The sequence below is a fragment of the Triturus cristatus genome, chromosome 1_2 (genome assembly GCF_964204655.1).
Source record: "Triturus cristatus chromosome 1_2, aTriCri1.1, whole genome shotgun sequence".
Lineage (NCBI taxonomy): Eukaryota > Metazoa > Chordata > Amphibia > Caudata > Salamandridae > Triturus > Triturus cristatus.
Window position 1 is genome coordinate 820,157,225 of NC_140580.1, and position 22,717 is coordinate 820,179,941.

At 40.8% G+C, this 22,717-nt stretch overlaps 1 protein-coding gene across 8 annotated transcripts in view; it reads left to right on the top strand.

Annotated features, from left to right (window-relative positions):
* KCNAB2 (potassium voltage-gated channel subfamily A regulatory beta subunit 2) overlaps positions 1-22,208 on the top strand; it is a 1,115,399-nt gene extending 1,093,191 nt beyond the window's left edge. For all 8 annotated transcript variants that reach the window (XM_085608872.1, XM_085608876.1, XM_085608871.1 and 5 more), the window contains 2 exons: positions 7,080-7,168; positions 13,383-22,208. In XM_085608872.1, coding sequence (XP_085464998.1) covers positions 7,080-7,168; positions 13,383-13,472 — 179 coding nt within the window. In that variant the 3' untranslated portion in view covers positions 13,473-22,208. The remainder of the gene's footprint in view (positions 1-7,079; positions 7,169-13,382) is intronic.
* Positions 22,209-22,717: the final 509 nt, after the last annotated feature.

Consider the following 22,717-nt stretch of genomic DNA (forward strand, 5'->3'; position numbering starts at 1 on the left):
CTAAGAAGTAGCAGACCCTAGAGCAACAGTGAGGTCACAGGACCCCTGAGAAGAGCTGGCACTAGGGTGATGCGACCGGTGTGACCACAACGGGTGCTGACTTTGAGTGGGGGCATTGTATATTATGGTTTTAAAAGCACTTGGTGCCTCCTTCCTGGCCTACAGCAATTTTCGGCAATAATAAAAATGTCATGATAACTCCGGTGAATAAACGTCTTACTAGAGCGAGATCGGAGTTTTGTCTAGTGGAAGCTTTGACTCATGGAAAGATAGCGCAGAGGGTTAATGTGCCTGCTGCTAAGAGCATGTACCATGCCCATCACAAAGTGCACATATTGGGTTACTGCTTTTGACAGTAAGATCCTTTTGCTACTTGCAGTTTATAAGTTAAAATCCTAACAAAGAACATTGAGCTATTAGCTTTCATCTTAGAGCTGCATACAAACTGCAAGGTATAAACTAGAGCTTTATGTTTTTTTTCCCTAAGCCTTTGATTATCCTAATGTTGCAAAAAGTGTTCATTTGGATAGTAATCAATAATGATTATTAAAGGGAACCTCCAATCATGGTATTAAGTTTTAAATTCTGAGTTTGTGTTTCTCCAGATCAATCACTATTAAACTATACTGCCTACTAATATGGTTGTCATGTGACTCCTACACCTTGTAGTCCTTCGTCTGATGTAACATTTCCCATACAGTGATTTACACACGTAAAATTGATTGTCTCTGTGTATATTGCTGGCAACAGAAAATCCATGGCTCAGAAACAAATGGCTTGTTCTTCCACCTTTAAGCATATTTGGGACATTCTGTGATTAGAAACATATCCCACTTTGTGAATTTATTTTAATGTCAATAACTCATATTAATTGTTAAATAATCATGTGTATCCATTGGTTGAATTACATAACATAATAAGCTGTAAATGGGCAGTGAAATGCCAAACAATTACTATAGATTGGGATGTTTTGCCAATCCTGGCCACACCTCTAACTCCGACCCCACTCTCTGATTCTCCGCCCACAGTTCCCCTACTTTTTTTTCCCCACTTCAACCACTGGATACAATACATATTCGTGGCGGCCCCTGGCAGGGATTTGGTGGCCTCTGGCTTCCACTAACTTGCAAACACCCTGACCGTCACCCCCCCCCACCCCTCCCCTTCCCCCACCTGTGTTTCTCGTTCCTGATTCGCGCCTCCCCCGCAACGGTCGCGTGGCGCGTTCGCGGACACCGCTATCTTGCTCTGTCTGTCTGGTCTTCTATTGTCTGTCCGCGGCTCGGGACGAAGCCTTTTACTGATGAGCTGGTGGCGTCCACGAGATCTGAGAGCCTCCGCGTCCGGCCGAGCCCTGTCACAAGCTCTTATCGGCATGAGGGCCGCATACCGGACCACGTCCGTCTGTCTGTCCACTCGGGACAGCGGTGACTGGATGCAGGTGAGACATCTGCCTTCCAGGTGGATGAAGCGGGCAACAGGCATGTGTGTCTCTGAATGCAGGGTTCCTTTACTCCCTGTATTTTTCTGGATGTGTCAGTGCTGTCTGTCATTTTGTCTTTCTTTTTGGGTCAGTAACGCTGCCTATTAGTGTTTCTGTCTCTGTGGGGATAGAGTGATCTGCGCAGACTCAACCTCCTCAAACTGCTTCCTGCGTGCGGCGTGGCGTGTGTCATCAGTCTGCATTCTTTCTGGTGGTTGTACTCGGAACGTTACGACGCGTGCGGCGCCATCTAGCTGTCACACATTGCCAAACTGTGGTAGGAAGGTGTGTCTCAGTGAGTCTTACAATTTTTTAAATACAAAGAAAAAAAACATTTTAGGTGAAAAAGGGAAAAAAGGGAAGCATGATAGGTTTTTGGTAAACAGTAGGTAAAGATGAGTAGTGCGTCACGTGCTGAGGTTGCGGAAATTCGTTTCTTTTGCAGTTTTCCTGGTGTGCCTGGGTGAAAACGAACCCTTATTTACTACATCGCTGCCCGCGTATCCAGAGGACACAGGTCCTATCATGGCCTTGCAGCCGTCTGTGCCAGTCCCTCACGTCGTGTGCCACAATGCCCTCCTCCTCCTCCTCCTCCTAAATGTTATCGTTCTGAAACGAATTCGGAAGGGTAGGAGCAGCCGAAGGTACTGGTCATCTAACGCCATTTCTGGACGTTTTATTAAAACACCTTCCTGAGCTCCGCCCCGCCCGGACCCCCTCTTTCGGGGACCCCTACCTACGCTCCCTGCACAGGGCCACCATGAGCCTAGAGCCGCCCCTGATTGAATGATTATATAACAGATTCAATACTACTTGAGTGTCATCAGCATAGTTTCGAAATTCAACCCCAACATCAGTTAAGTTCCAGGAGCTTCACCTAGACACAATAGCGGCACGCACAGGTAAGAGTGGTGGGACATGGGCGGGATGGGGGGTGGTGGAAGTCGACAGACAATTGGATATAAGTATAGTAGTATGTAAGTAAGTGGAGTAATATGAAATAAATAAATAAAGTTAGTTACATTGTGCTCGCCGCATCGCCGACTCAGCACAAGCGTAGCAGCAACTCTGCGCTAATGCAGCACCACTTCGGCATTAGTGCAGTATCACCTCAGCACCACATCAGTATCACTCAGCACCACCTGAGCACCACCTCTGCATAAGCACACCACCAACTTGGCATCACTAAGCACCAGTGCATCACCGCCTTCTCATCAGCCCAGCACAGTACCACCTCAACATCAGCACAGCACCACCACCGCATCAGTGTACCATCACTAGAGCAGTCCCACCTCAGCAGCAACTCAACACCAATGCAACACCACATCAGGCTCATCACAGCACCACCTCTGCAACAGCGCATCACCTCAGCTCAGCACCTCTTAGCGTCAGCGCAGCATCACCTCAGCACAGCACCAACTCTGCATCACTCATCACCACCTAAGCACCAGTGTAGCACCATCTGAGCACCAGCATAGCACCACCACCTCATTATCGCTCGGCATCACTCAGCACCACTCAGCACCATCTCAGCATAAGCACAGCACCACCTGAGCATCAACACAGCACCATTTCAGCACAGCGCCACCTTCGCATCAGTGCACCACCACTAGCGCAGTCACCTCAGCACTAGCGCAGCCCCACCTCAGCAGCAGCTCAGCACCAACAATCCACTTCAGCATCAGTACAGCACCACCTCTGCATCAGCGCATCACCTCAGCTCAGCACCACCTGAGCACCAGCGCAGAGCCACAACCTCAGCATCACCCAGTGTCACCACAGCATCACTGGGCACCACCTCAGCATCAACACAGCACCACCTCTGCAGCAGTGCACCACCACAAACAGAGCCCACCACAGCATCAGCACAGCACCAACTCAGTACCAACGCAGCACCACCTCAGCACCATGTGATCACCACCTCAGCATCACTAAGCACTACCTCAGCATCACTCAGCACCACCTCAGCACATCACTCAGCACCACCTCAGCACATCACTCAGCACCACCTCAGCATCACTCAGCACCACCTCAGTATATCACTCAGCACCACCTCCGCACAAGCACACCACCACCTCAGCACCAGTGTGCCAGCACAGCATCAGCACCTCAGCATCAGCACAGCACCATCTCAGCATCAGCACAGCACAGCACCACCTCCGAACCAGCGCAGCCCCGCCTCAGCACTAGCGCAACCACACCTCAGCAGTAATTCAGCATCAGTGCAACACCACCTCAGCATCAGCGCAGCTTCACCTCAGCACAGCATCAACTCAGCATCACTCAGTACCAAAGGAGTACCAGCTCAGCACCACTTGAGCACCAGCACAGCAACACCACCTCAGCATGACTCAGCATCACCTCAGCAACACCTCTGCATCAGCACAGCACCACCTCTGCATCAGCACAGCATCACCTCTGCATCAGTGCTCCACCACAGCCCGACCTCAGCACAAGTGCAGCCCCATCTCAGAACCACCTCCGCATCAGTGCAGAACCACCTCCGCATCACCTCCGCATCACCTCTGCACAGCATCAACTCACCTGAGCACCAGCTCAACGCCACCTGAGCATCAGTGCAGTGCCACCACCTCAGCATCGCCAGGGCCGGCTCTAGGGTGGTGCGATCGGTGCGACCGCACCGGGCGTTGACTTGGGGTGGGGGCGTCATTTTTGAAAATTTGTATTATTTTAAAAGCTCCTGCTGCCTCCTTCCTGGCTTCCAGCAACTTTCAGACATCAATTAAAATGTCAAGAGAAGTCCAGTGATTAATGGTCTTCCGGGAAAGCGACCGGAGGTTTGTCTAGTGGAATTGTACCATGCACATAACGAAGTGCATATAATGTAAATAGCTCAATGGGTTACTGCTTCTGTAAGAGAGCTCCTTTTGTTACTTGTCGTTTATAAGGCAAAATCGTAATATAGAACATTGAGCTATTAACTGTCATCCTAGAGCTGCATGCAAACTGGAAGGTATAAGTTAGAGCAATATTTTTTTTGCCCAGTCTTTCATCATCCTAATCTTGTGAAAAGGGTTCATTTGGGTAGAAAACAATTCTTATTATGAAGGAGAACCCCTAAGAATAATGTTACATTTTAAATTCTGAGTTTGTGCCTTTCCTGAATAAGAACTTTAACTATATTGCCTACCAGTATCGATGACATGTCACTCCTACACTACACCTTGTGTAACATTTCCTATACACTGATTTACACACATATGATTGTCTCTGTGCAATGTGTGTGTGGTGTAAAGTGCTCTGACACCTTACACTGGTATGAGTGGTACTATAAAACTAAGTGAATCTGGGAGACAGTGGTTCTGGAGACTTGAGGGGTACTGTTAAAGGGTGCCAGTGAGGAAATCCGTGGCAGAGGTAGTCATTGGGGGGGGCCAACAAACATTGACGCACAGGGTGCCACCAGCGCTAAAGCCGACCCTGAGCACAGCAGCATGACTCAGCACCACCTCCGCACCAGCACACCACCACCTCAGTATGCCTTCGGAATCTGTCATATGTTGATTTTCCCCCTAGTGTCCATCCACTGCTCGTGTTGTAATTCGGCTACTATTTTCCAACCTATACTCTCCTGTTGTGTATGTGCCCTGCCCCCCAAACAAACAAAAAAGCTATAACAAACGAGCATTAGAACAGGTAAATTTGCCAGCATTGCGCAGAGAAAAAAACTAGAAGACATGTTTTATGTTCATTCTTTTTTTAATACAGTTGCTCAGTTGTACATAATATCTTCTAGGTTATATATAAGGTAATAAAAATGCTTATAACACTTTTTTATTATAACTTTTCAACATGCTGCACAGCAGCCACAATGCTCTACAACATAGCTTTAAAACAATGGCAAAGCCAATAGCTCTGGTTAAACACTTATACGGTCCCAAAGGGTGACCTGTTGGCTATGCCAATGCTTGTTTAAGTTTTTAAGTGTTGTCTCCTCAGTGGGAGAAATGTTTTCTGTGGAGAAAAATAGAAAGAATATTGAATGCGCAACTGCACTTTAATTTTAACCATTAACTTTGATGATTTCCAAACTGCTTGCAATCTGCAGGTGTAATATTTTGGGCAAATGAAATTTACTCCGGAAATCTATTTTCCTAGAACTACAGAAAACGAGCATTTGTAAAGCCTAAAGGTTTTGCTTATACAAGATCTCTTGGTTGCTGCACAGCAGCGTGGGCTGTTGTACAACATGGCTTAAAGTAAAGAAAAAACGCTATGACACGGCCTGCGTTGACTGAATCACAGCCCTTTTTTTTTCTTTAAGCCATGTTGCACAGAAGCCTGTGCTGCTTTTCAATATGTCTACAAGTAAGAGCGGGGCAAGCAACAGGAGTGGGGAGGCGGGAGCAGCAACAAAGGCTCCAGGAGGAGCGCAGTGGAAGCAACATGGGAGGTGCAGGGAGGATGGGCAGAGCAGCAACACAATGAACTGAGGGGGAGGAAGTGGGGTAACCGCTTGGATAGTGGGCGGATGGAGGGATTGCAGACACAGGCATTTATATAGTGCATGCCAAAATGTAAAAAAAGAAAAAGGACCAGTTGGAGCAAGCGAGCAGCCAGTCGAAGGATGTTGGCAGCAGTCTGGAAACTGCACTTGGTCCAAGCTCCATGGCAGGGACAAACACTGACACCCCAGAAGAGACCAGGAGGCACTGACCAATAATAAACAAGGAAACAAGTGATGTCAAAGTTAACCAAGGGTAAGTAATGGGTGGCCTCTATGCCCTTTCTAAGCTTTTTCGATTTTTTTTTATTTTTACAAAAGATTTTGCTGACAGTGCAGGCGTTGTCTTAGGCAGAACCTAAAAACGCCTATTTTTTGTGTATCCCAAAAAAGAGCAAATGTATGCAGATCGTATGCTTATGATCTGCAGTGCCTGGATAACCTCTCTTGTTGTGAATTGCAATTGACTCATCGCCGTTTTCTCCCTACAGGATTAACATATTTCCTGCAGGCAATTTCCTAACGTATTTACCCTCTTTTGCAACTGTCCAGCCCTGCAGTTGTGGAGATGTAATCCAGAGGATGTAACCCTTGTGGGTCCTTTTTGTGCTCACTTGTGTAAATTTTTATTTTTTTAAAGCTTATTCATGACCAAGACCAACATTTAAATTTTCATAGAGATATGAATGATCCTTTTTTTGGTTTATGTTTTATGTGTGTATTACTGTGTTAAGAAGAAAGGAAATTTGGGCATTTCGATCACATGACACGGGAAAAGATTTCACATAAACCTACTTTGTAGAAATTTCATAATGCTGTCCTATCTTGTTATATCTGGAGGAGTAGGTTGTTTTGTTTGTTGTTAATATGCTATGTATTCTTATCACTTTGCGCATGTTTGGGAGATTTCCCACCTGCTCTCTGCCTCTATGCTCTACAGTGGAACACAGAAGGCTGATTCCTAGGGCTTTCTAGAATGGGTGATAGTTATAAACCAGCTAATGTGGTGTTCAGTGGTTCTTGCACGACCTCTTATTACTGCAGTGATAAAGAAATTGCTATTCTGTGGACCCGAGTCCGTGTGATGCCATGTGATCTTCACATATCCCTATTTGTATTTTCTAATTTCAGCCTGGTGTCTGAGAAATGAAGGTGTCAGCTCTGTTTTGTTAGGTGCTTCCAATGCAGATCAACTTTTGGAGAATATTGGCGCAATACAGGTATGTCTACATTTCAGGCTACATTCCACAATTTTGGGCCATAACTTTTAATTTTCAACTTACCCACCTCAAATTCCCTTCACCCCCTAGTGCAAGCAGTCAGGATATGTGGTGTGGGTTAAGAAACATCTGGATATGGAAAATAACGTAGAGTTCAACACATAAAAAGAGGTTAAAAGGGTTTGAGACCAAGGCAGTCTCAATTAACATTGGAGCGGTCTGCCCCGTCTGAGATCTGCCTTCTTTTGGAAAGGACGCTCTTTGCAGTGGGTTACGCAGAACAAATAATTCAAATTTAGTTTGGGGTAGGCCTGGCACTGTAAATACAGTGATATTCCATTTGGCCTAAATTGGGAAATTAAGACAAGCCAGCCATACATCCGATAGTTGCATGTTTGCTTCAGCTTTGGCAAACCACTGATCATGGCCATGTTTGTAGCTTAGTGTGCAGCTTGAACCGAAGCTACAAAAAATAATTGAGTGCTTTGATTTCTCCTTTCCACGTTCCTAATTGTGTATTTTACACCCCTCTTGATTCAGTCACAGGCGAGAGAGATGTTGGGGCGATTGTCCAAGTTTCATGGAGCTATTGGAAAGAAAGCCATAATTGCCTCTGTCAGAGGCCTGTGTGAGCTGCCATCCCAAGCATGCAAAAGCATCCCCTCCACTGACTTTTGGCTAGGGCTGCGCTTTAGAAATAACATAAATGCTCACATACATACTTAGTAATTCCACCCTTCTGCTCACAATAGCCGCATTTAATGTAAAATTAAGTATTTTTCTGTCACTCTCCCAAAGCAGCCTGCTGTGCTTTCAATAAATAAAACACATAGTCTCTTGCTACCCTCCTCCATTTTCCTGTACTGTTTTTCAGCAAAATGCAGTTTATCTTTCAGCAAGCAAAATCATGTTTCCTCTGAGACCATCCCACCCAATAAAAATGCTCTCCTGCTTTTCTTGCTCATGCTCTCTACCTGCTTTTATCAGTCAGTTCTGCTCCCTGTGCAATGAAATGTCTCAGCAGATTTTCGCATGAGTAGATATAGAGGTGTATGGTTTGCTCATGCGAAAATAGAATCCAAAGAGCTTTGCTAGGAGTACAGTTTTGAGACCTACTTCTGTAAACTCTTGGTAATTCCTGAAAGTCATAACTCTGCACCAGTTCAAGGTCATAGACCTGCAGGTGCACTTTTGTACCATTTCTAGGACTCACACCCGTAATTTATTTGCACGTTGCAAATATTAGTTCTGCACTGATTCTCTATTAATAATCTTTTGTTTAATAAAATAAAAGCTTCAAACACTTTTTGCTAAATAATTCCTCAGCAAAATGGTATTTAAAGTTGCACAATAGCAAAACGTTTTTCCAAGTTGCAATTTTTGGTTGTATTTTATTTTGAAGGCAATTAATCACCAGGCTTTCTTTCACACATGAATGTATTTGCATTTAATTGGGCAGCATTCTGAGAGCATTATCAATAGCCACACATTGTTACATTTACAAATGTGTACACGTACTGTTATTAATGGAAGCAGACTTCGCTGCATTTCCTTGTAGCTCTCGCCCTGATAGTAAATTCTTTGCACTATTGAAATATAGATAGAAGTTTCAGGAACTTGTATATATGAATGCAATCCTCGCATTAGTGGCAGACAGTCCTCTTCCACAAATCCATACATTGGTACTGTAAAGTGCCATTCAAACATTTGAGCTGCAAGTGGTTGAAATTTCTTGTCCAGTGAGCAAAATAAACAAAATATTGTTGTCCTTGACCCTAAACTTTATGGCCTGGGCATAGGGTCGTAGGGATTCCGCAACCCTGCCTTAATGCACTAAACAGGTTATTTGTGGGTGTACAGATTCACATAGCATTAAAACCTTAGAACTACCACTTCCTGCCTACTCCCAATCCCGTATGTAAATTTGCAGATCGGTTTCAAAATCAGAGTATAACTAAAATCCAAACCTTGATATAATAGGATACCCCACATCATCTGAGAGGCTGTTATTAGAACTCTGATAACACGAGAACTGTGCTATCATTTGCCACCTCACTACGTGGCAACAAAAGGTACAAATGAATTATTTTTCAGGATAAGTAGATTTCTACTACATCCCAATATGTAGTAAGGATTAGTAAATTATGATCATATTTTGACCCTACAATAAGAATTACTGAGTGATGGTGCAAACATGAGCAAGCGTGAATGTTTTTTGAGTATTTGGGCACATCTGAACATCCATAAGTATTAGTGAGTAATGATGAACATCTTTGGAACTATCAGCATGCACTAATCAGTCTGAAAGATAGTACAAATATTGGTATTTACTGTGGATTAATGAGTAAAGTTTGAATGTTGACATTCAGCCAAGTATAGTAAGTATTGCTGCAAATCTGGCCTGACAATCCAGATTTCTTAGCACACATCTGAACGTGCATTCAAGACTGAGTGATTTTGCAAACATGAAAATGCAGTAAGCATTACTGAGTAATTGGACAAATGAATCAGGCAAATCACGGCATGCAGTTGTGATAATTGAGTGATGGTACAAATATGAATATGCAAAATGGTAATAATTTGTGCCATTTTTAGGACTTTGCTGCCTACATCTTCATGATGCTGGCATATTCTTGATGTATTATTGGCATTCCTGGCATAATGATGCACAGGCTTGATTTAATCCGTGCAGTGGCAGATTGATGTAGTAAAATTGAGTGAATTACCAAACACTTTTGTCTGAGACCTATGCCTGTAAGATTAGGATAACCCGTCTACATCCATCCAGGCAGTCATTTATTAATTATCAATTGTAGGAAGGTGGAATCTGACTGCATGGTACCCCCACTTTTTTCCTGGTGTTTGTCTGGTTTTCAACTTAGTTTGACTGGGATCCTGCTAATCAGGACCCCAGCCTGTCTGCTTTCTCCCTAAATTGGTTGTTCATGTACTTTAGGTACACTCCGGATTGGATACTGGGGTACCCTTATCAGTCCCTAGTATATGGTATACTATGTACCCAGGGCATAGGTACCCCAGAGGCCTCTCAGGGGCTGCAGCATGTATTATGCCACCCCTGGGAGAACATTCAAAATGACACAACAGGTCTGCTACAGCAGCCTGTGTAAAGTGGTGCATGCACCCTTTCCTTAGATATAGGTTCACTATATCTATGCTTATCACTGCACATATGAACCTATCAGTCACCCCTATGGCAGGCCTTATCAATCCTGAAGGCAGAGTGCTGGGTTTTATGTGAGAGGGTGCCCATGCATGAGCAGAGCCCCTCTGCAGCCTTCGGAACCTATATTCCAGGGTTGTTTGTGATGCAGCCAACTATATATACTTAAGTGCATTATAACCTCACGGGAAATGCTAACTTTAAAACGGCTGCATGGAAACATGTTGTGTTTGGTGTCAAACACCTTGGAATCATACCTCCACACCAGTAACTGGTGTGGGAGGTATGATTCCACCCTACTAGAGGGAGAAATATGACACCCAGTACCAGCTTCACAGAACCCTGGCATCACAAAATGGATGCTGCCAGCCACAGACACAAGTCTGCCCTCCTGCTGCTGGACGAAACTCCAGCAGGGGATGCTGGACAATAAGTTTCCTGTCTCAGGGAGGTGTGACCACCTCCCAGACAGGCTTTAGTATATTAGGGCTGGGTGGGTGCACTCTGAGAGTGCTTTGATGTCTGCACAAGTGGCGCATTTGGTGTCCCTGTGCATAGTCCAGCTCAAACCAGTTGCAGGAGCCATTGCTCCTGCTTTGGCGCAAAACTGGACAAAGGATATGGGTGTAGCCACCCCTCTGTCCTGACCCTCCCATAAGTGGGTCCCCAGAGTCTGTCCCACCCCTTCCTTGGTTATAAAGCAGGAACCCCTGGCTACAGGATTTTAAATTTACCTGGACAAAACTCTGCTGCAGATACCAAGTACTTCGACTATCTACACTACGCTGGATGACTGAAGAATCTCCCTTGGAGTAAATGAGTTACTCCCCTGCAAGGCAGGCACCTGAAACGCATCTGACCGGTTTGCATCTACGCAGCTCCTGAAGAACTCCGAAGATTTATGCAACACAGGAGGTGGATTCCCGTGGTCTCTGAGGTTGATCTGTACTCTCAGCAATTCTGAGACCCACATCCCTCGTGGGGACCGTGCAACCTCGAACCCCTGGGCACCGTGTACATTTGCAGCAGCATATGCTTCTTGGCGACCCCTGAGGCTGTGCTTTGGGCTACTTGTAGTCCAGACCCCGAGCAGTATTTCCACTGAAGATTTCTGGCCTACACTTCCCGAGTGTTCTGTGGGCCGTTATTTTGTGATCCATCTCGAGGTGCCTTCGCGATCCCTGGTCCGTCGACCTGTGGGTCCCTGAAAATGGAATTTTAACTTTCAGTGGGCTTTCCTGGTTGCTCCAGACGTGCCCTGACTCTCCATCACCTGGGGAGTCCCCAGGATCTTGCTGGTCCTCACCAAAGCATCTTTTCTCTGACCACGTGACTTGCAGTTGCCAAGGCTTGTTGTTGTTCAATCCAGACACTGACCCCCCAGCACTCAACATCCTTTGTGGGACAGCTCACCTGCGGACTTTGGTCGTCGCAGACGTCTCCTGGTCCCCGTGGCTGCAGAGTCGAGCTTCACCACTTCTCATCTAAAACACCCAACATCGGTGGGCATTAGTCTATCTTGCCCCTGGTCACTGTGAAGTGACCCAGACTCTGTCCCCTCTGCTTTCAGGTTCTTCTCAGCTCCGATCCTTGGATCACACCGGACACTTCTCATCTTCTCGGCAGTGGCACTTCTTCATATCACTCCATTGAAATCAACGAGCGTTTCCGACACCACTTGACCCCTATGCACCCGGCTCTCCTGGGATAGGTAACACCGGTACCTCGGTACTCTCAAGGGTGCTGGCCTTAGAACCTTCTATGTTCCAAAGGGTTTGCTTGAAGTCCTCCCCTAAGTGTCCTTAATCTTTAAAATTCCAACTGCGACTTTCCCATAGGATTGTACGGAGCTCGCGGCTGTGTTCTCACATTGCACGCGTCCCCCGTGGGTCCCCTGTGTCACTACCTTGGGTGGTTCCAGTGATTCTACGTGCTCTAGGCACCGTGTCTAGTCAAGTCGTAGTTGTTATACCACTTTCTTAGTATATGGTTTGGTCTTCCCCTGGAGCCCACTGTGTATTGTGCTATTTACTGTTGTTCTAGTGCTTTAATATTGTGTACCTTGTTCTCTAATCTCATAAAGAGGTTAGTAGAGAGTGTTTAGTAATAAATACATATATTTTATATATATACCTTGTGTGGTTCTCCTTTCATTTGGTCATTCAGGCGGTTATAATCTGGTAAACCAAGCTGCTTTACATTCCTTCGAGACTTAGCCTGAAGGCTGCTCTCCATAGCTACCACTAGGATAGCTTTCAATACAGGTTGTCTTTAACCTAATCATCAATAAGGGTCATTTGGACTGGTGCAAGGTACCCACTTTAACTAGTGGACAGCATAGGCCAGTCCCAACTTCTCACATCAATGTACTAAGTCCCTGACTTATCTATCAAACTTTCTATCATTCATCCTCCGACCCATCCACATTCGTATCTTTAAGGTAACACTTTCACTTATAAAGTAGTCTGATCTTTTGGTTTTGCAAGTTCTGTTTTTCCTGTGAAAATTTTTTCATCTATATGCCTACACTTCAGTCACACTTCTTCTTAAAGTTGTATTGATTGATGCTCCTCACTCAATTTCCTGCGCAACCTAGATCAGGACCATTTGGATGTAATTATGGTAATCAGCTATGTCAACAAGTGTATATCATCTTTTGAGAATGCCTCATACTGTAATATCTTGTGGGTGTTAGACAAATTAGCATTGCACATCCAGATATCCGCCTACTTTTTGAAGTCCATTTGGGATTTATACATGCATAGTGTACACATGAATTCCCTGCATCATTGATTCACGTATCGTACACTCAAGAGTCTACACTACATTTCTCATTCTTTTGTGAATCATGGGTAATTTAAGGATAAACAAATTATGATTTTTCTGCCCAAAAAGTTGATCTTTTATATGGGAGGAAAAAAGTCTGTGACTCAGCTGTTGGTAGTCTTTATCGGTAATACCATTACAATTGAGGAAACAATAAAAATGTATACTCTCTCTCAATTGATAAAATGTTCTGCTTCTTTTCTACAGGTCCTTCCAAAATTGTCCTCTTCCATAGTACATGAAATTGATAGCATTTTGGGCAATAAGCCATACAGCAAAAAGGACTACAGATCCTAAACTGGAATGATGTTCTTCTGGACTATTAAATTTCAACTCTATTCTCCTATTTGCCTGCATAAGCTTTATTGAAGCAGAGAGAGAAGCACAGTTTGCAGCAAAGAGACCTTTCTAGATATTGCCAGAAGATTGTTTAAAATGTTATCAGGAGATAGATAACATGCTTACTGTAATAATGTTTCTTTGGAATGAAAAAAACAAAGAAAGCATCAGACCGTACTAGCTTGAAAAAAGCTTCATGATCAAAACTGTGGCTGCATTAATCCACTGATTTCTGTTAAAACACAAAACTGTTAATTAAATGAAATTCGTATTTTCAAATAAAAAAATGGCACATTCTATGAAATTGTGCCATGTCATCAAGGCGTGTACAATGCATGCTCATTTTCCTTTTCATCACTTTTTATGCATATGCTTGCTCTACATGGATCATGAAATAAGGTTCCTTTATTTTAAGAACTAAATTTAAGAGGAGTGCTATTTTAGCCTTGCTTTTAAAAGCCTGTGTTAGTTTCATGCATACAGATATAGTACAGAATAAATCAGAAAAGTGGTAAACGGTATCTTAACATAGCAGTGCTTACTGGACCACTACTTTGTGATTTTACGATATATGTATGCCTTAAACAGCCTTATTACACCAAGGTGATAGAACATTGGTTAGTTTGTGTGTGCAGATATGTTCATATCGTAGCACACATGCACACAAATATTATGATTTTGTGTCTAACCACACATACTTATTGGTAACCTTTGTGCTCCATGTTACAGTAGCAAATTGTACAAAAAGTGAAATTATTGGAATAAGAAGCATACATTGAAAGACCACGTCTAGAAATCTAATGTGAATTACTGAGGGAGATTGCCTCAATATTAGACGGTCTTTAACTTTTTAATGTATATGGTATCTGCTGTTGACTAAAGAAAGTAAATTAGGCAACCAGAGGTGGGTTTCTCTATGGGGGTATGTTTGAACAGTTAACTTTACTGGAGTCAAATATCTTTGTGTGTTGAAGGAAGATGTTTAGTGGTATGAACAATACACAACTCTCCCAAAGAGTTCAGTGCTTTCATGTACATTAATGTCTCAAAACATCTAGTTGTTTTGTTGTAATGCACTTTGTGGCTTGACCAGGCCATTGACATCTGAGTGAACAGCGGTGGGCATTCCAAGAGCACACAGCATGTAACATAACTGGATGAATATTTTCTCAGAATGCTTCATTTAATTTTCGTGCGTATTTTCAACAATATCTTTAGTGCCTAATTTTAACTTCAAATATGTATAGGTTCGTGTGTAAATGGGACCAGGCTACGTGTTTTTCAATTTGAAGTACATTTAGGTGCTTCAGAACAATATTATTTAAAAAATGAATGTCACATTACGAAATGCTGTTCTTCATTTTGTGGAAAGGGATTTTTCTACATTAAAAACATGATGCACAGGTGTACCTGAAGATTGTGCTAGCCAACCCAGTGTTATCAAGCAATACTGGCACATATTTAAAAAGCAAGAAACAAGCAATGTTTCCTTGAAAGGAAAGCCTTGTATTTAATGGAAGCAAATGAGCTGAATGTCCATAAACCTTGTACGTAATGGGTGTTCGAAGGATCGATTTCCAGGCAGGCTTCAGGTTCTGTACAAATACATGTATATTTTTAGTTCAGATATTTGGGATAAAAACAATGTTTTTAGGTCAGATATTTAGGTGAAAAACAAATCGTTAACCGTGCTATGCCTTGCTCTTTAGTGCAATGTATTTCATAAATCCAAGTCATGGATCCTGTACAAATTTACTACAATGCTGTAAGCTTTGGGGCTTTTTCTCTATCTGAATAATATAAAAACAATGGTGTGTACCATTGTATGGCTAATTTTCCTACATTCGATCATCACTGCTCAGTCTACATGCCATGGTAATATCTAAGAGCATGTTAAATCGTCTTCATGTCATTTTAAAAGAACAGTTGAGGCTTTCAGTACTGACACACATTTGGAAATTAATCTGAAACTGTGATGCACTTAAAGAGAAGATATTATGTTCAGACATCCATCGAATTTTGGAATACTAAAGTCCCGATTTTTGCTGTTTCGTTGTCCATAGTATTGATCTGTGTAAAGCTTCCACGCTGATTTGAGTATATAGAATTCATAATCATAAGTGAGGCAAATATCATCATTGTCAGAGAAATGTCGTTTGTGTAATTTTTCAATGCAAAATTAGAGCAGTAAAATGTCTAAAGCTCAAAAAAATACTACATTTTTCCATTGAAGGTAGATTGTGTATTTTGTGTTGGACAAGTCTAATCAGTTTACAAAGTGATTGAGAAGTCTTCAAAGTCACGTCAGCCTTTCACTGGAATGGTTTAGGATTTCAGTTGTAACATAGGAGAAGAACATACTATGTGAGTAATCTGTATTGACATGCTGTGAGTAACGAGTCTTACGTGTAGCAGACTAAAGGAATGTAATTAGAAGCAGGAAGGATACTTGAGAGAGGTCGAAATTAATACAATTTGCTATGTAGGGTGCACTGTTCATCATCATCGGTTTACTACCAAAATATTTTGTCCTCTGAAATGACTGCATATATCATCTTTTTGCACCCTTACTTTAATATTTTAATGGAGACCTTTTTTTAATACAGTTGAGCATATGTCTGTATTTTAAGTACCATGTTTGTTAGTACTGTGCGTTTCCTGTGCTCTAAAAATTTCTAACTGCCTTGTAAATGCCAGATGTTACAAATTCTACATAACCTATTCCTAACACGTTTAACATATTTCCCAAATAATGCTACAGTTAATAGAAAGTTCATTCACAATTGATTTATTAAAGCACTATGAGGTAGCACCTTAATGGGAGACAAAAGTAGTCCTAAATTAGTTGTAAAACACCTTCCAAGGCAAAAAAGCTAAGAATTGAATGTTCACGTGATCTAAGAAGAGAGGTGATAATGCGTCATAGAGAGTGATCTGTGCCGACATCAAAGCAAGAAGAATGGATGTTTTACTGACAAGCTGTAGGAAAGCAACACAAAATGATGGAATGAAGTTGTGTGCTTATGAATTTACTCTTAGTTTTAACTAGTGGGTCAATCCAATTCAGCAATTTGAAGACCAGTTCAAATAGAGTGCTTACTTTTTTCATTCTTAAAAAAAAAAAGACAGGCGTGTTTCAATAAATAACCACCAGACAGAGAAATAACCTCAACATTGGCAATTCAGATGACTTGAAGCATTAAATTATTGTTGATCGTGTGGCACATTGGATAATGGATTTTTGAATACTTGAATTGATTGTCATATTTGTTTACTTTATTCATGGTTATATCTTACGCACTTTCTCGCATATCTTGAAAAGCTATTGAATTGAAAAATCTGAGCTAGTGTGTGGTTTTGATGAAGGGGAGCAAAGAAATATTTAGAGAGGAATCTGATTAGATAACGTGTTCAAAGCGCAATCACTGTGTGTCATTACCTGCTGTATATATAGTAACAAACTGGTAATGAAAAATGATAATCTTATTTGAGGAATGTTGAGCATGTTTCTATATGCCAAGAACATGTATGACTAGAGATTTTAAATAACAGATCTACCTGATCTATGCATGGTTATTTTTCTATGTAGGAGCTGCATGTGTATGCTGCTCAGTGATGTAAATAAGGCAAACAATATGGAGGCATTCCAAAAAGATAATTCCTGCTTGTGAAGTCTTTAAATATTACTGACCAATACATTATAAAAAAAATAATAATTTGAGGACAGCAACAGTTGCGTTTCATTAAGTGACGTTTATTGTGAACAGTTTGATTTGTTACTGTTGATTTTTCATGTGACTTGTAAAACATGCACTACTGTTCCTATAAGAATCAGATGCCACAAATGGTTGGACAATGCATGTCTTGCTCTTCAATGTAGAGGATGAAATCACAGTAGAATATTCTTGCAGCTGAAACAGTTTTTAACGGGTTTACCTTTCTTTGAATAACACTTACTATTAGTAGTACAGATTATGAGTGTGGTGATTAAAATGTGTTTATAAGCATTCACTTTTGCTTCCAGTGGAAATGGAGCTCTTACATAATTTGTAATTTCACATTCAGTGAATCTGCATATACAAATCGAACAACCACAAATTTACCCTAGAAACAAGTTAAATATGTTGATATATTTTCATGTAATAAACACAGAGTGTCCGTGATATGAATAATCATTCTAACTTGGTAAAATGAGTATTGTATTTCCCAGAATTGACTATATTGAGAACATGTAGTTTCGATATCTCAGATTGTTTGGAACGTAAATAATGTTTGCAATCCAAATGTTCTCTTACACACTGGTAGTATACGGAAAATGGAAGTCAGGATATTTCTGTAATACCATCATCTTTATTTTCAACCCCATAATTCCTTTGATTGTGGGATATTTAACCAAAATAATTACTCCTTATTAATTAATGTTGGCCGTTTTGATTAAAGTCTGTCTTTTCAAGTTCCACATCTCAGCACTACACAAGTGGCATATAATATTTTTCTATAGAAGGATTCTGTGTGTGTGTCCTTCAGGAGTGAAATGAGTTGGCACAATAAAAACTTCCAGTAGTACTTTTGACAATAATGGTAGTATACTTGAGTCAGGTAATTCCACTGGTGGATGTATGATAATTTAAACTATTTATTAGGAGGCACAAAAATCAAATCATTACTTATGAGTAAGCTTGTCCTACAGCATGGATGATATTGTTGTTTTGATGTTTAGCTGCAAAGATATAAATTCGACTTCTCGGTACACCTTTAATTCGAACACGTACTTAGGGCCTTATTTAGATCTTGGTGAACACGTTACTCCGTCGCAACAGCGACAGATATCGGTCTGCCAAAATATAAGTCCTGTAGGATATGGTGGGAATTAAATTTCGGCAGATGGGATATCCGTCACCGTTGTAACGGAGTAACCCATCCATCAAAAATTAAATAAGGTCCTTAGACATATTGCGTGATTCATAAAATCATAAAGCATAATGCTGTCACCAGGAGAAAGGAGTAGCTTAATATTTTTAGGATCATGGCATTACCCATCATTATAACATTTCTATGGTTTGTTTGGAATCTTTTTTTAACCTTTACATATCACAGATTTACCTAGATTTGCATGCTTTTCTTTAGACAAAGCCAGCTGCAACAGTTTGCTAGCTTGCAGCAGTCATGTCGTAGGGAACCAATTATACTAACAAGTCTATTGTGGTGTACACAACTTAATGGAAGCATTTAAATGAGTTGAAATGTAACAGTTAATACAAATATTTATGTTGCACTTTTACCTAGCAAATAGCTAACATTGGCAGTTTTAAATAAATATTGATAGCTTATGGAGAAGAAGTGTTTCTTCCACTTGTCAGATTTCATTTATTCTTGTTTATAATTGCATTTATTTGCTTACTTTAACAAGGAGCAGATTTCTGAAAAAAATAACACATCACCTGCAGCAAGTTGTAAACCACAGCTGTAGGGAACACTTTTACTTGATTTCATGATATAAGATCAAAAGAACCTAGGTTGTTAAATTGAACGCAAATTGCATTGCAATTCTACAGGTAAGTATGTAAATTGTTTTAATTTACTAACTTGGCATTCTTCCTGGAATATGTGATGGCAATTCTCCATTTTCTAAAAGAAGACTGAGTTAATCATGAAGAGCATAGTAAATGTTTGAGGATCATGACTGCGCAGTTTAAAGTTTTACAAGCTCCATGTTCCGTTCTTGATTCTGGCAATGCTGAGGGGAAATCAGTATTACAATTAGATGCACATATTGAGAGATACATTTTTATCCGTGGAAATACACATCTTACACAGTGATTGTAGACGCATTAGAAAATAGCAAAAAACATAAGTCACACATGAAGAACTTTTTCTTTTGCACTTGGCATTTAGCTTTGTTTTTGAATATCACATTATTTTTGATTCAGCGTTCATTGGCGTGGTGCTTTGAATGGGATTAAACTGTGTACCTTTCCAGTTTGTGTTTTTTGTAAATGGAAGCTGACTGGAATGTTTGCACTGACATACAAGGTACTGTATGAACCCTTATACATACCCTTTATATTTTGAATAGCATGAAACCCCATGCCATCATTTCCACATTTCACAGGACAGTAGTTGCTGTTTGTATGATAAAACATTCTGTTATTTCCTTATATATATATATTAAAAATCCAACTGGGCACTGCATTTTTATACAATATATCATGTTTTCTTGAAATGTACACTAATGGTATTCAAATTGTGCAAAAGCATAGAGCACAGATATTCCTTTTTAAGCCAGCAAAAAATAAAGTTACATCACTTTGAAAAAGAAGGGCAAGGAATCCTCAACTTCGTTAGACACAAAGAACAAGGAATAAAACAAAGTATGACGTGTTGAACACTTCACACATAATGGAAATCCAGTAGCTCTCCCTTGGCACAACAGCAGTGATATAGAATTTTTATTGTTTTAGTAGGCAAAAACAGCATTGCAGCAAAACGGTGGCATCTAACACAGCTAAAAGTACTTGTATATAAAATCTAATGCTCATAAGAGATATAGGAGTTAGGCACAGTCTCTGCTTGCCGGAGCAAGGGCCCTTATGTACCACATTGTTTCCAACTGCATTTTGCTCATCTGCAAGGGAATTTGCGGTTTGTGGCCAAGTATGGCAAATAATTGGTGCATTCAACAATAGAGATTAATAGTCTGTAGCACTTCCTCTTGATACCAGGACACAGCGTCCTTTCAGGGGTCATGTTGACCCATCAATGCAGTACACAACTAACATTTTGCTGCTAATATCCTTTTCCCCAGAAAAAAGAATAATGCATGTGAGTATGATGTATGAAAATGTGCAGTGCAGTGTTCTCACTTGCCATTTCGGGGAGTAGGTCAGTTCTTCCAGAGTAGAGAGCTAATTTGGACCCACACATATATACAGGGTGTGGATATTTGCTCTGTGGTTCAATGTGTGTTAGTTTAACAGATCTAGCGAATAAACAAATGGACCCACAATATGCAGTTTATCGCAGTTATTCTGTCAAAATATATCCTTTGGTTGCTAAAACTCAACATGTACAATTTTCAGATGATTGTAGACATGCTTTGTACCAAAGTGTCTGCTGACCCATTTGTTCACATTTTATCATTTAAAACTGTTCATTGCTGTTGTTGCAGTGAATATTACCATTACAAGAAAGGGAAGTGAACTTAGCCTTTAATTTCTCCAATAAATCAGGCTTATTGATTACTTCCTATAATTTGGCATGTTGGAACGAGGTGCTACCACACACAACAAGATGTCCTAAGCACCAAACCAAAGATCCTTTTGCTTCCTTGTGAACAATGAAAAGCCAATTTTATCAAATTGAATGTTGTTGAAGCAGGCACCATTGTATGATCTACTATTTTATCTCTAAAAAATGTAATGAGGTGCACTATAGTGTTTCTGTACTAAATTGCACAACTACATTTATTGGCCAGTCGGTGAAGTTTAAAGCTCCACCTCATTATCTGAGATTGGTGTGTGACCCATATGCGGCTCCTACTAGCAGCAAAAAGGCAACCTGAAAACTTTATTTACAATAAAGCAAACCTTAAAGATTACAAATTGATGGATTAGATATTTTCTAATGAGCTGCTGTTTATTAGTGTTTTTATTTTAGTTAGGTACCAAAAGAAAGTGTCAGTAAAATACATTTTCTGTACTGCTTAGATTGAGATATTCCCTTCGAGTTACTCAAGTCACTGTAGCGATGACTATATATTCATTTGCAAAATGTGCTTTTAATTCACCAGTCAAATTTGTTCAAGGTACTGTGAAGTAAATACACTTTCTACAAAATCTTTGTTCCAAAGTTTCCAGTGTAGGAAATTGCTGATGGCTGAGGTTGTGTAAAATAAACTGTGCTTCGATAAATATTACTTATATGTGAATTCAACTACTTTCAGTTGCCAAAAGAATGAGTTTAAAAGTCACTGACATTATTGTCAAATAATCTTAAAATCACCCAAAATAAGTGGATTGATGTTTTTGTGAACTTTTCCTAAATGTTTTCCAACGTCGAGAAGGACTGAAATTTGTAACTAAAAACATAAACCCTTTTTATTGCTTTAATCCTCTAGAAAGGCTCACAAAAAGCATGATTATGTAAGTGTTTTACTAACAGGGTAGCTTGTCAAATAAAAAAATATATACACAAATGGGAAATGTTTAACAAAATATAAGCTGACACCGTAATGCAACTGTGCATATCATTAGCAGTGCAACATATTTGTTGATTTTTTTTCCAGTTTTCTTTTTGTTTCAACATATTTGCAAAATATGATTTCTTTTTGTACTCAGACTGTCTCATGATGACTTTGGGTTTATAGAAGTGTCTGTTACTTTAACTATGAACTGAGATGTGATGCTTTTCCAACAAATGTACATTTATTGGACTCTTCTGTTCATAATTTAAAATGCTTTTCAATCCTCACCATGTTTTATGTTCAGGTGCAAGAACATAATTCTTGCGGTCTTATCTTGTTTAATTTGTGTAAATAAACGTACTTTTCTTTTTATATAACTGACTTTTCAGCTAAGTACTTGATTTATAGTCTGTGAATGGTAATTTCATTGTACTAATGATTGGCCATTCAGAGATGATCCACTGCTACTGTATTTATGTAATTAAAAAATAAATTACAAGCCTTATTTGCCTGGAAAAGTATGTTTTTTTTGTGTTGTACATTTAACTGTAGAACGGCTGTTATACGGTTGCTTGCTGTAGAGTGTTAGTTATCCGTCATTCTCTCCAGAAACAGTGTCTTGCATCCAGGATATGTTGATCCAGTGGTGAACATTCCATGGTTGGTGTCCAAAGGTTTCTGCAGGTGGACTATGGATGATTCAGACGTTAGTCTCATGCCAGCCCAATATTCAAGATGTACTAATTTCTTCAATCTGAAAGGTGCAGTTATAGATTCCTTACCTTAGAATTACCCCCAGGCGTCAGACTGGATCCGGAGAATATTTTCTTAGCAATACACCTGCGTGTCAGTGGGTGGTGTTGGTCGACTTTATGTCCGTCGTCGTGGTTGCTGGGATGATGTTGCAATGCCTACTTAGATGCTGCCCCTGCACGCAGACGTCAGTTCTTTCTTTTTCCGTGCCAGGCTAGCGCAGATCTGGAGAGACCTACCCCTTAGTCACGTTTTGACTAGCCTTTTT